The 13,737-nt window shown below is 23.5% G+C and overlaps 3 protein-coding genes across 3 annotated transcripts; 2 read left to right on the top strand and 1 right to left on the bottom strand.

Moving 5' to 3' along the window:
* Positions 1-357: 357 nt before the first annotated feature.
* Positions 358-4,836, top strand: PY17X_1227700 (Dpy-19-like C-mannosyltransferase, putative; the record flags this gene model as incomplete). Its single annotated transcript, XM_022956811.1, has 10 exons — positions 358-404; positions 614-701; positions 804-877; positions 1,009-1,073; positions 1,183-1,263; positions 1,395-1,451; positions 1,535-1,615; positions 1,717-1,799; positions 2,005-3,191; positions 3,396-4,836. 10 exons carry the CDS (start codon positions 358-360, stop codon positions 4,834-4,836), a joined length of 3,204 nt encoding a protein of 1,067 aa, XP_022812658.1.
* Positions 4,837-5,035: 199 nt separating this feature from the next.
* PY17X_1227600 (ferlin-like protein, putative) lies at positions 5,036-10,212 on the bottom strand (the record flags this gene model as incomplete). The annotated part of the gene is made up of 3 exons (XM_022956810.1): positions 5,036-5,100; positions 5,221-5,465; positions 5,606-10,212. The coding sequence occupies 3 exons, from the start codon at positions 10,210-10,212 to the stop codon at positions 5,036-5,038; spliced, it is 4,917 nt and encodes a 1,638-aa protein (XP_022812657.1).
* A 1,962-nt stretch (positions 10,213-12,174) lies between these two features.
* PY17X_1227500 (UDP-N-acetylglucosamine transferase subunit ALG13, putative) lies at positions 12,175-12,690 on the top strand (the record flags this gene model as incomplete). Its single annotated transcript, XM_022956809.1, has 1 exon — positions 12,175-12,690. The coding sequence occupies one exon, from the start codon at positions 12,175-12,177 to the stop codon at positions 12,688-12,690; it is 516 nt and encodes a 171-aa protein (XP_022812656.1).
* Positions 12,691-13,737: the final 1,047 nt, after the last annotated feature.

Here is a 13,737-nt window from a genome sequence, read left to right as displayed (position 1 = left end):
TCTATTTTTTTTACTGTAATAAAAAAAAGACGTTAAATTTATGTTATACATATATGAGTAATATAGGGCATTATATATGCATAATTTTAAATGAACATTTTTTTATTAACTTTTATTTTCTTAAATTTATATAAAAAAAAGTTATTAATTTTTGTATAATTATATTTTATTCTGGAAAATAAGTCCTTATTTCATATTGCTGCCCATATATTTTTTTTGTGAATATTATTATTTTATTTTTTTCCTATTTGCGAATAATTTTTTTGGTAGTAAATTTTTTTTACTATATACATTTTTTATTTATTTTTTCTATACATTTTCAATAAGTACGAGAATTGAATAGTTCTACTTATTTAAATGGACAAATGCAAAGTGAGACTGTTTTTTTGTTCTTTGTTGATCTGGTAATAATTTATGTAAATTTTATTCAAATTATAATATATATAAATATATTAATAAATTAACACATAATATCTATATTTATTTTTTTTTAAATTTAATATCCTCTTTAAATGGATAACAAATAAAAAAAATAGTTACTATGTAGAAAACACAAAATATGAATGTATATAATTTTGTAATTTTCTTTCCTTTTTTTTCATTTTATATTTAGTTTATTTGTTTTTATCACATTTTACAAGAGATACCAATATGAATTTTGTAGAAATTATGATGAACAAAAGGTGTCATTATATTCCGAGGTAAGAAGATTAAAAACAAAATATTTATAGCACACATCAGTATAAACAATTTTTATTTTTATATATTATTATCACATTAAATTTATATCATATTTTTTTTAGGAATCATTTTATTTCTCTTTTTACGATGATATCGTTAAATCTAAAAATTACTCGGATGCTATTAATCTGATCATGTATTTATAAAAAAATAACGAGACAAAATAATGAGACAAAATAATGAGATAAAATAATGAGATAAAATTAACATTGTTAGATTGGAAAGGATACACTACCCATTTCGACCATTTAAATATCTTATTTTTAGAAATGACGATAGAAGCGAGTATCCTAATCGAATAAATGCACTACAACGTTTTAATATTTATCCAGGTAATTTATAAATGAAATAAGCTCAATAATTTGCAATGTTCATATTCCATTGTTTTAGAACCTTTATATTATTTTTCATTTCTTTTTCATTTCTTTTTCATATTTGAAGAAATCATCCTCGGAACAATATGGCGACTTTTAAAATTAGAAACGTTTTTTGCAACCCCATACAACTTTTATGTTTACGCAGGTAGCCAATTACCACCATCTTCACTTTTGTCACTATTATTATATTGCTTTTTGAAATACCAAATAAGACTATATACATGTATATTGTATATTCCCCCATTTTAACAACACATTTTAATTATTCGTTTTTAGCAATTCTTTCTCAAGCGGCTAGTGTCAGTACACTGTTTTTTTTTTCTGTATATCTAGGTATAGATATGAAAAATTCAAAAGATGTTTATAAATTGTATCTTTTGGCTTGATCTACATGGATTCATATATTTTTTTTTTAGGAAACTCATATTCTTCTGGAATCATATTTATAATGCTTTTTTTTTCATGTTTTCGTGAAAAGTTTATAATAAGATTAGCTGGTACTAACCAATAATATTCACACATAAATAGTACAAAAAATATTTTTTATATTTAAATGTGTATATATATATTTATATTTTTTTTTTTTTTTTTTTTTTAGGATTTCCTTTAAGAGAAAACTTTGCTTCTGTTTACATGTGGAACATTATTTTACATATATATATTATTCTTAGAGAAAAGAAGGTAATAAAAAAATAAGGATGTTTATGTTTGTTCATATTTATATATTATATAGATTGGTATGTCTAGCTAATATATGATACACCATTGATATCCGATAGTAGTACATGTTTATATTTATTATATATACTATTTTTATATATACTATTTTTACATATACTATTTATATATACTATTTATTTATTTTCATTTTTTTTTTCTTCAACAGATATCAACTTTAAACTACGCCCATTTATTTTTGTGTGTGTTTTTTTTTTTAATAACATGGCAATTTTCTGTTTTCATTTTGCTAACCAATATTGTTAGTCTGTTTATAGTTTATTTATTGGGATATGATATACAAAAAAAATTAAAAAACATATTAATTATTCAGGGTTTATCTTATATACTATCAATAATTGTTACACTTTTTCCAAGATATATGTTATATACATATTTCCCATATGTCCTTATTTCAATTTTAGCAACAATTATATATAGTGACATTATAAGTTCAGAAAAAAATATAACTAAAAGTGAAGAAAATGGCAAAAATGGCAAAAATGGCAAAAATGGCAAAAATGGCAAAAATGGCAAAAATAGCAAAAATGACAAAAATAGCCAACAGAATGACCAACAGAATGACCAACAGAATGACCAACAGAATGACAAACAGAATGACCAACAGAATGACCAACAGAATGGCAAACAGAACAAATCTATAACTCATACGCTGATGAACATTTTTAAAAACAACTCCAACACAAATGTGAGTAACAAATCTGATAATATAATTAACAAAGGAGTAGAAAAAAATGATGAAATGGGAAATAATAATTTTCCTAAAAAAGACAAAATAAAAATAGATGAACATAATATTATAGAAAATTATAATATATTAAAAAAAATAAAATTTATACTAAAAAGAGGGTTAATATCACTATTTATATTTATATTTTTGAGGATGCTTATGATAAATAAAGTAAAAGATGATTCACATGTTCTTTCATTATTAAAAGTCAGATTAAATATAGGGAAACATAATTTTGATACAATGATATATAGTGCAGGAGGGGAGTTTAAACCATTTTCAAAAAATATGTTAAATATGATAAAAGAAACAGCTTTGTTCGATTATTTTATTATATTTGGAATTATATACATTTTTTATATAATAATATATTTAAAATATATATACAGAAAAAAAAATATAATAGAATATAATGAATTTATTACTCCAAATTTTATTTTTTTATTAATTCAAACTATATTTTTTATATTCCTTATGTTAATAATAGCAAGACTTCGTGTTTTATCTTTGCCTCTTTTATGTGTCATTTCATCTTTGGTTGGATCCACTACTTTTTTAAATAACATTATTTTTATTATCATTTCCCCTTCTTTTCCTTTGTTCAGGTAAAACATAAACATTTTTTAATTCACATACCTCATTTGCATCATATAGCTAGTTCAATACTATATTTGCATTATGTAGAGATACATGCCTATTTCTATGATTTATAACAAATTATATTAAACTTACAAAAAAATAAATATACCATATATTTGTTATTACATTGATATGTGAGACATTTCCATTTTCTTTCATTTTTTTTATAGAAAAGTGAAAAAAGCAACAAAAATTATAATATATATAATTTGCATCTATGAGTGGGTATATCCATTTATAAAATATTTTCCGAAATATGAATACATGAATACTATACGGAACGAACCATCGAATTTGCAAAATAATTTAGATTTAATTAATTGGATGAAAATAAATATAAAAGATGGAGAACCAATATTAGCTGATATACCTACATCTAGCTTTTTAAGATCAACAACTAATTTTAAAATGGTTTTACATCCACAATATGAAGATGTAGGGTTACGAAAACGGGTTCAAGATTATTATATGCTAGCCAGTTGCATACCTTTTGTTGATGCAAAAAAATATTATTATGAAAAATATAAAATTCGTTATATTGTTAGTAATATTTATAGATGTGCATCTATCAATGAAGGAATAAGTGCATTCACTTTAGCAGATCAAATAGATTCTAATTATTCTAGATGCACAAACAAAAAAAATTTCAGATTCTGCCAAAAAGTAATATATGATGATACAAATTATAAAACTTTATATAGAAATGGAAAATATAGTATTATCAAATTTACTTCTGAATTTATTGAAGATAATGAACCATATTATCAATTTAATGAATCAAAATATGCTGACATTTCATATTTTATGCCATGGATATCTAGATGCATAAAAACAGATAATAAATGTGCAATACATATAGCTGAAGTTGCAAGAACTAATTTAGATATATTACAAAATTATAAAATAGCATCTCTTTTATATAAATATATAGAAACACAAATTTTCGACCATGATAAAGCCAATGATATTAATGATAAAAAATTAGGAAATGAAATAAAATTGGATAAAGATGTTCTTACAATATTTCATTTAGCCGAGTTTTATGATTATGATATGAAAAATACAAAGAAAGCAAATATATTATATAAAAAAGCAACTGAATTAATCATGGCAAATGATATGCAATATAATATTTCACCAAATTTAAATAGTTCATATATAATAGATGTAGCTCCTTTGGTTCCTTTAAATAAACAAATACACATACTTTCGTCATATATATATTTTTTACTTGATACAAAATTATTTAAAAATAAATATGAATTATTTACCCTTTATAATAAAATAGATAAACTTATAAAAGTCGTTACATTTTCATTAGATAATGGATATTATTATGAAAATATAAAATCAAATAAAACGGAACAAACAGTTAAAATAATGTTTTATAAAAAAAATTTAGGACATATTTTAAATGAGCTATGTGAGCATGCAGTTCATTTACACAATATTAAACATGAATATACACAATATGAATATATTTATAAAAATATATGGAATTTGGTTAAAAGGGTTTCATATATGGATGAATGTGTTTTGAAAAATTTTAGTATATTTGAAAAAAGAGAATTAAATAGAATTGACTACCTCAAATTTTTTTATATTTATTAGGATTTTTTTCACATTTTATCATATTTTATCATATTTTATCATTTTTATGTTTATCATATTTTTTCATTTTCATCATTTTTATGAAACCTGCTTGAGCATCGTTTGAAATAAATTCGTGATTCTGTTAGATGCAAAGTAAAAGACGTGGCAAATTTCATTCTGAATGTCTATATGAGATACAACTCATTACATCCTATCCTCATTTTAACAAAAACATTATAAATAAAATTCCAATAATAATGAATGCAACCATAACCCATACTCCTGAAAAGAAGGTGAAAAAATATGATCAGTTTATCATTTATAATTTTACTATTTTTAGTACTATATTAACATTGATTCATTTGGATTCTACACATATGTAAACAAACATGATGAATATACCTGTCCATTTCAATCCTTGCATTATAGATGCAGTTGCATCTCCCAATTTTTCATTTATAGTTACCCAATCTACATATGTTCTATTTTCTGTTATGGCTGGTAAAAATGGATCTTTATTTGGCTCATCGCGCCCATTTCCAACTGGGTCAACATCTGCTTCATTCTTTGGCAATATACATGCTTCAACTTCTATATTTCCTCGGATTTTGTTTTTATGTGCTGGGTGTTTGCACGAAATGGAGAATCTGAAAGGTAGGAAAAAAAAAAAAAAAAAATAAAAAAATAAAAATAAAAAATAAAAAAATAAAAAATAAGCAATATGCTTAAATCATGCTTAAAACATGCTTAAAATACGCTTAAAATACGCTTTAAAAAACAAGCATACCTGGGTATATGATAGAAACCCTTCTTTTTACGAGCTCGGTAAAAATGAGCAGATAAATCAAGAGATGACTCACCAATTGGTTCATTTGATGATAAAAGAGCATAATTATGTATCTGAACTTTAATAGTTGTTGAATTTGTAGGTATCTTAACATTATAAACAAATCTCCAATTAAATATACCTTTACCATTTTTGCTATTATAATGTATATCTGTATCTCTAATATCTTCAGAATCATCATCTGCATATATACATCTAACAAATAAGCTAACTGTCGAATTATTATCCATTGCTACATTTGAAACTTTCCATACAACTAATCTTAATTGATAATCATCAGGCTCATTTGAACATAATATCTTAACAGGATTTAATTGTGCAAATTCTTCTGTAAATATCTCAAACCAACATCTTAAAGATCCATGTGATATTGTACTATTTTCTAATTTCAACGATCTTAATTCTATTGGCATAATATCATCTAACATTAGTTGTTTTATTTTTTTGTTAAAATATCTATCTTCCATATCTATATATGTATATCCTATTATCTCGTCAGATATAGATCCTTGATTCATTACACATACTTGTATAATAGATTCATCAGGAAATGAACATAATAATTGATAACATCTATTGAATTCAGGTTTATATCCTTGCCTTTTTATATGTCCTGTATCTTTAATATTATGTGATAACCCACCTGGAATATTTGTTATTTCATCACTGTTTTTTATCCATATATATGTTGTTATATCTGTAGCTCCTGATGGTGGATTTAAACCTCTTGCTTGGATGATATATGCTCTTACTACTAAATTTCTTGTTAATTTATATTCTCTTACTAGATTATCACATGCTTTAACCATTTCTTTTTTTTTATGCATTGTTTTTTCATCATATACATTACATATATATTTTAAATAACCAACTGCTTCTGGTATTCCAGAATCTGTGCATCTAAATATAGTTGCTCTTAAATAAGGTAAATCATTTATATCCATATCTACTTCATATTCATATAACATCTCTTCTCTTTGTAATTCATCATGATCATCATCATATGCTAATGATAATTGAAAATTTAACATATCTTCACTAAATCCATAAATACCTTTTCCACAGTTTTCGGCATTATCTAATGTATTGGCTGATGCATATTGTTTATTCATATTATTTTCATTTATATTTGAAAGAGATTTATTGTTATTTAAATATCCACTTACATCTACATCATTATCTATATTACCAGTTTTTTGTGTAAAACAAACATGTTCTAATGGATCTTCAATTCGAACATTTGCAAAATCTGGATCATTATAAGGAACATATTCATTATTTATATTTTTTCGATTTTTTTTTTTTTTTTTAATATCTTTTTTTAGATGATTTCCATCTTGTATTTTCTCAAATCCATTTTGGGTTCTAATTCCATTTGGACTAAGAATATCATTTGAATTTATTTTGTTCTCTAATTCGTTTACACTATTTTTAGTTTCCATTTCATCCTCTTTATTTATATCATCTTTTATTTTGTGCATCACATTTTTGAACCCATTTTCACCTTCATCTTGTTCTTCTGCATCTTCATCACCATATTCCAAAAATGGGTTCTCTTCTAACATATTTAATGATAATGCATGAAAAACATTACTATTACCATATTCATCTCTTTCTTCATCTGTTCCTTGTATTTCAAATATGTCATTTGACATTTTTTTAGAAAATATTGAACTTTTTTTATATATCAATGCACTATTATATGTTTTCCGTGCTTTTTCAGCATCCTCAATTAGAACCTCTTCTAATAGATGCAGTTTGAACAATTCTATACATTCTCTTTGTTCATATTCATATAACCATGGAAGTAATGGGTTCAAGGTTATATAAGCAGTACCTACTAAATTATCATTATTTATTGCATTAATTGAATTATATCCATTAGAAGGCCCACCAGAAAAACCACTATTAGATACTTTATCTTCAATTCGAACTTCTAAAAAACTATGATGTTGCATACGTTTGGGTAATGCTACATCTAGAGAAAAATATTTTAAAAAATTCCAATTTCCTTCTTTCCCTGATATAACTTTATTAGTAGTTTCATACCATAAAAACTGAGATGTATCATCTATATCTCGACCAAAACAAACAGTAACAGATGGATCTTTTAAAGGTTTAAACATACGAATTCCAACTAAAAATAAAGAAACATGACCAGGTAATGTTGATGGTCTTATATCATCATAAAAAGGATATTGATCATCATTAATTACTTTTTCATAAGGTACTAATTCAAAAGCAACTAATAATTTTGCTTTACATTTTTTATATTGAGACGATTTTAAATTTATCCATATAGGTGATCTTTTCCATTCCATTGGAACTTTCATTATAGGATATGTACATGAACCCAATAAAATATCATCATTATAAAGAAATGATTTATTAACAGAAAATGCTTCTATTGATATATCTGGAGCAAGATTTAAATTTGTTGGTAATATAACTTCAACTTCATATGCTTCATAATAATTTGGATTCAATGTATGTAAAATAGTACTTGTTTTTATAGTTTGTCCAGCTATTTCTATTTTTATGTACGGGTCAGGAAATGCATTATATCCTTTTGCTGGAAAATGTAAACCCTCATATATTAAAGCACGAAAAAAATATCGTGATAATTTATATTCTAATCTTTTGGGTCTTTTTTTATATAAATTACAAGGTATTAAATTTGCAAAAAAAGATATATTATAATCATGTGCATCTGTTTCAACATTTTTCATAGAAAACCATTTGGGCTTATTTTCATTTAAAAGTAAATATTTAAATGGGATTCTAACAAAACTTTTTAGTCTATAATTATTTAAGATTTCAGAATTTGTGTTAACCATATCATCAGATATTTTATTTATTGAACTCATTTTATTTATTTTCTGAATTTTATTTATATCACCATCTTCATATTCTGTATTTAAAATACTATTATATATATTTCGTCTATTTGTAATCCAATCTGTAACTGATATATTAGATTTTACATATATATAAAGAAATATATCATAAATCTGTTCATTATTATTTTGTGGTAAAAAAATACGAAATTCATTTATTCTTCCAGCACTTTCATTTAAAACATAAGATCCTACCTCGTTTGGAAGTAATGGTGGTGTTTTTAATTTATGAGGTCCTAATCCACATACACATATAATACTATCCCCATTGCTATTAAAACTTTGTTTATCATTTAATACATTTCCATCATTTATGTTATTCAAATTATTAGTCTCATATTCTACTTGTTTATTATTTCCTTCTACCCCTAATATCTCATAAATATCAGCACAAAATATATATTCTTTGTTAGGTGGGTCATGTTCTATTTTTGCTGATTTTATACATATAGGGCCAGGTGCATGTGTTTTTGTAATATTTACTCCTAAAAATATACGACCACCATATAGATAAAATTCTTTTAAACTATCATTAGTAAATATATTTTGTACTTTTGTTATTCCCAATATATCATTAATATTTATTCCTTGTGCTGCATTCTTAAAAAGCTTTTCGGCCGTTGTTCCTGAAAATAAATAATTTCCAAATGTACTCACATTATTAATTGTATTACCTATACCAGCAACAGACTGATTATTACTCGAATTTTGATTATTTCCAAAAGCATGGGGATTAGTAGAATTTTGATTAACATTTTGAGAATAAATACTGCTTCTAGGAAAGATGTAATTTTGAGGATTATAATAAATATTGAACCATCTTGGAACTATTTCTCTTTTTAATATTTCAAAAAAATCTAATAAAATACTAAATATAACAACACCATTTGTTTCTCCATTAATTAATTCTATAATAATATTTTTATCATAACAAGGTGTACATGTAGGTAAATGAACACTCAAGTTCCAAACAGGATTTGGATCATTTCGTATAATTTTGGTTTTTTCTTCAAAACCATTATGTATTACTCTAACATATGGTTCTAAATTATTTTGAAATAAACTGTTAGCATTATTTATAAATTCAATATCTTGACCTCTAAATATATTTATACATAAATCATAATGTGTTATATGCATATCTATTCCTTTATTATTTGCATATATTTCATGTTCATTCATATTTGTTTTTATGCTATCATTTATAATTGGTATAGAATCACCAGGCCCATATACCCCAACAGATATTAATAAATATCCTACATCATCTAAAGGCAAATCAGGGTTTCGCAACTTAACCCATATTCTATATATCCAATGCTGTACCTTTGAATAAACATAATTTAAACTAAAAGAACATTTTCCAATTAACGCACTTTGAATTGTATATTTATGTAATACACAAACTTCTACACTTGTTCTTTGAAAATCATAGTCCGTTAAATCCATAGAAAAATTAAATGATGTATTATATACAACATTTACTGCTTGGTTTTTTTTGGCTGTACTTTTTGTTTCATCGTTAACTTTTATTTCAATATAAGGGTTGGGTATTATCTCTTTTTCATTTGTACTTTCTCGAAAACTCAAATCTTTAACTTCATGTATATCCACCTTTATATTATATTGCGTTTTTTTTCCTATACTCATTTTATCGGCACAAAAATTGGTCTATTTATTATTTTTTTTTGTTTCCTCAAATCATGTGATATATATATATATATATATATATATATTTCTTATTTTTATCTGCCAACTCGATTCGGTGTTAACATTCACACACTGATTAAAATGAATGATTTGCCACTGCTATTATACGATAAATATTTTGAAAATAAAAAAAATAACAAATCGAATTTCTGTCTTTTCTCTTAAGATCAAGATCGCAATTTGTCTTTAATTTGGCGTTCATGTTTTTAATTAGAAGTTCATATGTTTAATTTGGGTTCATATATGCAATTGCTAATTTTGCTAATTTTGTTAATTTTGCTAATTTTGCTAATTTGTAAGTTATTATTGTTTGAAAAAAAATTACATTCTTGTTTTTCTTTTTTCAGTTTGCTAGCTTTTGACATAAAAACTAAAAAATATATCATAAAATTTGTATACATAAAAAAGTGTGCAAAATTAATTGATATATAAAAATACAGATGAGGGTAGGCACAACGGAATTATGAAGATACGAAACTAAAACAGGAGAGCGGTATGTATATGTACATATATATATATACAATGCTAATTAATACGCCATTGCTTTATTATATTTTTTATATATATGTTTACAAATAATATGAGCATATTTCTAAGTCCCCCAGTGAAAAAGCCCAGTTTTAAAAAAAAAAAAAAAAAGGGGGAAAAAGAGAAGGACTTTATAACAGTTTGGCATCCAAACAGACGCATACATATATATATATATATATATATATATATATATATATATATAAATATATATTACCTACCCATTTATGCATGTATATATACACACTTAATATGCATAAACGATTCCTATATATACATACATATCATAAATAACCGGGAAAAAAGAAAAAAAGAGAATTAACGTGCTTATAAAGAATTGTACAAAGCAACTTGATCACATTTTATCTTTCTATTTCAAAATTAGGAATGTATAGGATATATATACAAGTATTAATACGATTTCATGCTTATATATATATATACAGTTGAAAAAAGAGAGCTTTATATAGTTTAACTTCTATATCAAAAGCTCTAGATATAATTTATATAATATACACAAAGAAAGGAAAACGATATGATCAGGGTGCCATTTTTTTTTTTTTTTTTTTCCAAAATGATGTATGTTTAGGGGAATAAAACAAATAACATATAATCATTGAACAAATATTAAAAAAAATAATATATGTGTAAATAAAATAAAAAATACTAAATGTATTATTTTTCTTTATAATTTTATATTAAAAAAAAAAAAAAAGAACGTACACACATTTTATTAGCACATTTTGCTATAACCCTTTTGAACGTGACTTATAATAATAATCGATTTTGCGGCACAAAAATAAATGATACAAAGCGGCAATAATGATGATAAAATAATATGCGAAATATTATATATTCCATATTTTTATGAGTATTATTTTTTTCTCCATGTATGTGTATATTCCTTGATACTATGCTAAGTTCTTTTTCTTATTTTTACTTTCATACTATTTTATTTTTTTATATCTTATTATTTTTTTTTTTCTTACATATTAATAGTTGCTATTTTTATCCCCTAAATGGATATCCAGCTAGCTATTTTATAAATAAAAAAAAAAAAAAGCTAAAAAAAGGCTAAAAAAAGCTAAAAAAGGCTAGAATATAAATAATAATCACAAATAATAGTTAGTAATAATATAAGGAAGAAGGTATGAATGTGTGTGTAAACTCATCAAACTAATATCCACTAATTAAGGAAACAAAATTTGTTATAGATTGTAAATATTTTTCAAATTTTTTATAGATTATAAATATTTTCAAGTTTGTCAAGTATAGAACAAAAAAGGAAATATGATTAGCTTACAAAAAATAGAGAGAAAAAAAATAGAGACAAAAAATATACATATCATATAGCTAATATTATTACCCATAAAAATGTACTTATTTGTTACAGTTGGTTCTTATAAATTTGATGAATTAATTGAATATATAGATAAAAAAGAATTTCACATATTTTTAAAAAAAAATGGTTTTACAAAATTAACTATACAAATTGGAAACTCTAAATATATACCTAAGTTAATATACAATTACAAAAATAAAAATTCAATTTTATTACAAAAAGTAAAATATTTTCGATATAAAAATAGTATTAATAAATATTATGATAAAGCTAATCTAATTTTAAGTCATGCAGGAGTAGGAACAACATTTGAATGCTTACGAAAAAATAAAAAAATAATAATTGTTCCAAATATAAAATTAATGGATAATCATCAAATGGAATTTGCTCATTTTATGTCTACTTCAAATTATTTAGAAAGTTGTGATAATTTATTAAATTTAAAACAATGTATTTTGACATGCTTAAAGACAGATAAATATGAAACACTTCCCAAACCCCAAATAGATAAATTCTTATCTGATTTAAAAGATCTCATAAATTTGTAGTTAATCTCAATTTAATTATATCTATATATCGATTTTTATTCTTTATGCAAACAAACATATAATTTTTTTTTTTTTAATTTTTTTGTAATTCATTATTTAAAAAATAAATTTCTACCCCACAACCACGAATCTTAAATATAATAAAAAAATGCAAATAAATAATTTTAGATTGTTTAGAAATTATAATATAATAATTAAAATTAAGGATAATAAAAAGTTCACAAAAAATTCACAAACATAATAATAGTATGAATATAAAACTCAAAATCATTTTTTTTTTTTTTTTTTTTTTTTTTTTTTTAATATTAAAATGGTAAAAAAAAAATGCAATATACAATAGATAATGGAAATGAATATTATATGGTTATAAATGTGTATAAAATATAACGAGTCAAATTAGGTAATGTAGTTATTTGGAAATTTTCTATGTCTATATAACATAAATAAAAATTATGAAAATATAGCCATATCATCAAAAATACAAAAATCAAAGCAAATAATATAAATAATTTAAAAATATATGTTTAGCAATATCCGAACAAATTATAGGGAAATGCTAATATTGTCAAATAAAGCTCAAATATATATATATATACACGATATATATATGATATATGTATATAGTATATATGATTAGTTACATACCAAGCACATATTACTTTTAATAGTTGTTATAAAATAACATGGATAAATATATACAAATAGGATGTGTGCACACTGTTATGTCACTCAAATGATAGGAAATTGCTATTGTATTTTATGTTTAAATAAAATTTTTATAAATCATCAAACATTTGGGTCGAGATATATTTGGGTCGAGATATATTTGGGCCGAGATATATTTGGGCCGAGATATATTTGGGCTGAAATTTATTTGAACCGCATAGATTTGAACTGCATAGATTTGAATCGCATAGGTTTGAATCGCATAGGTTTGAATCGCATAAATTTGAACCGCATAATTTGTAATATTACGAATGATATACCTTTTAATTGAGAGATAAAAAAGTTATAACATTTATTTCAAAGCGAAAGTTGGATCTGTTT

This window comes from Plasmodium yoelii, assembly GCF_900002385.2.
Source record: "Plasmodium yoelii strain 17X genome assembly, chromosome: 12".
Taxonomy (NCBI): Eukaryota; Apicomplexa; class Aconoidasida; order Haemosporida; family Plasmodiidae; genus Plasmodium; species Plasmodium yoelii.
The sequence above is the reverse complement of the archived record's forward strand: the minus strand, read 5'-3'. Positions and strand labels throughout refer to the sequence as shown.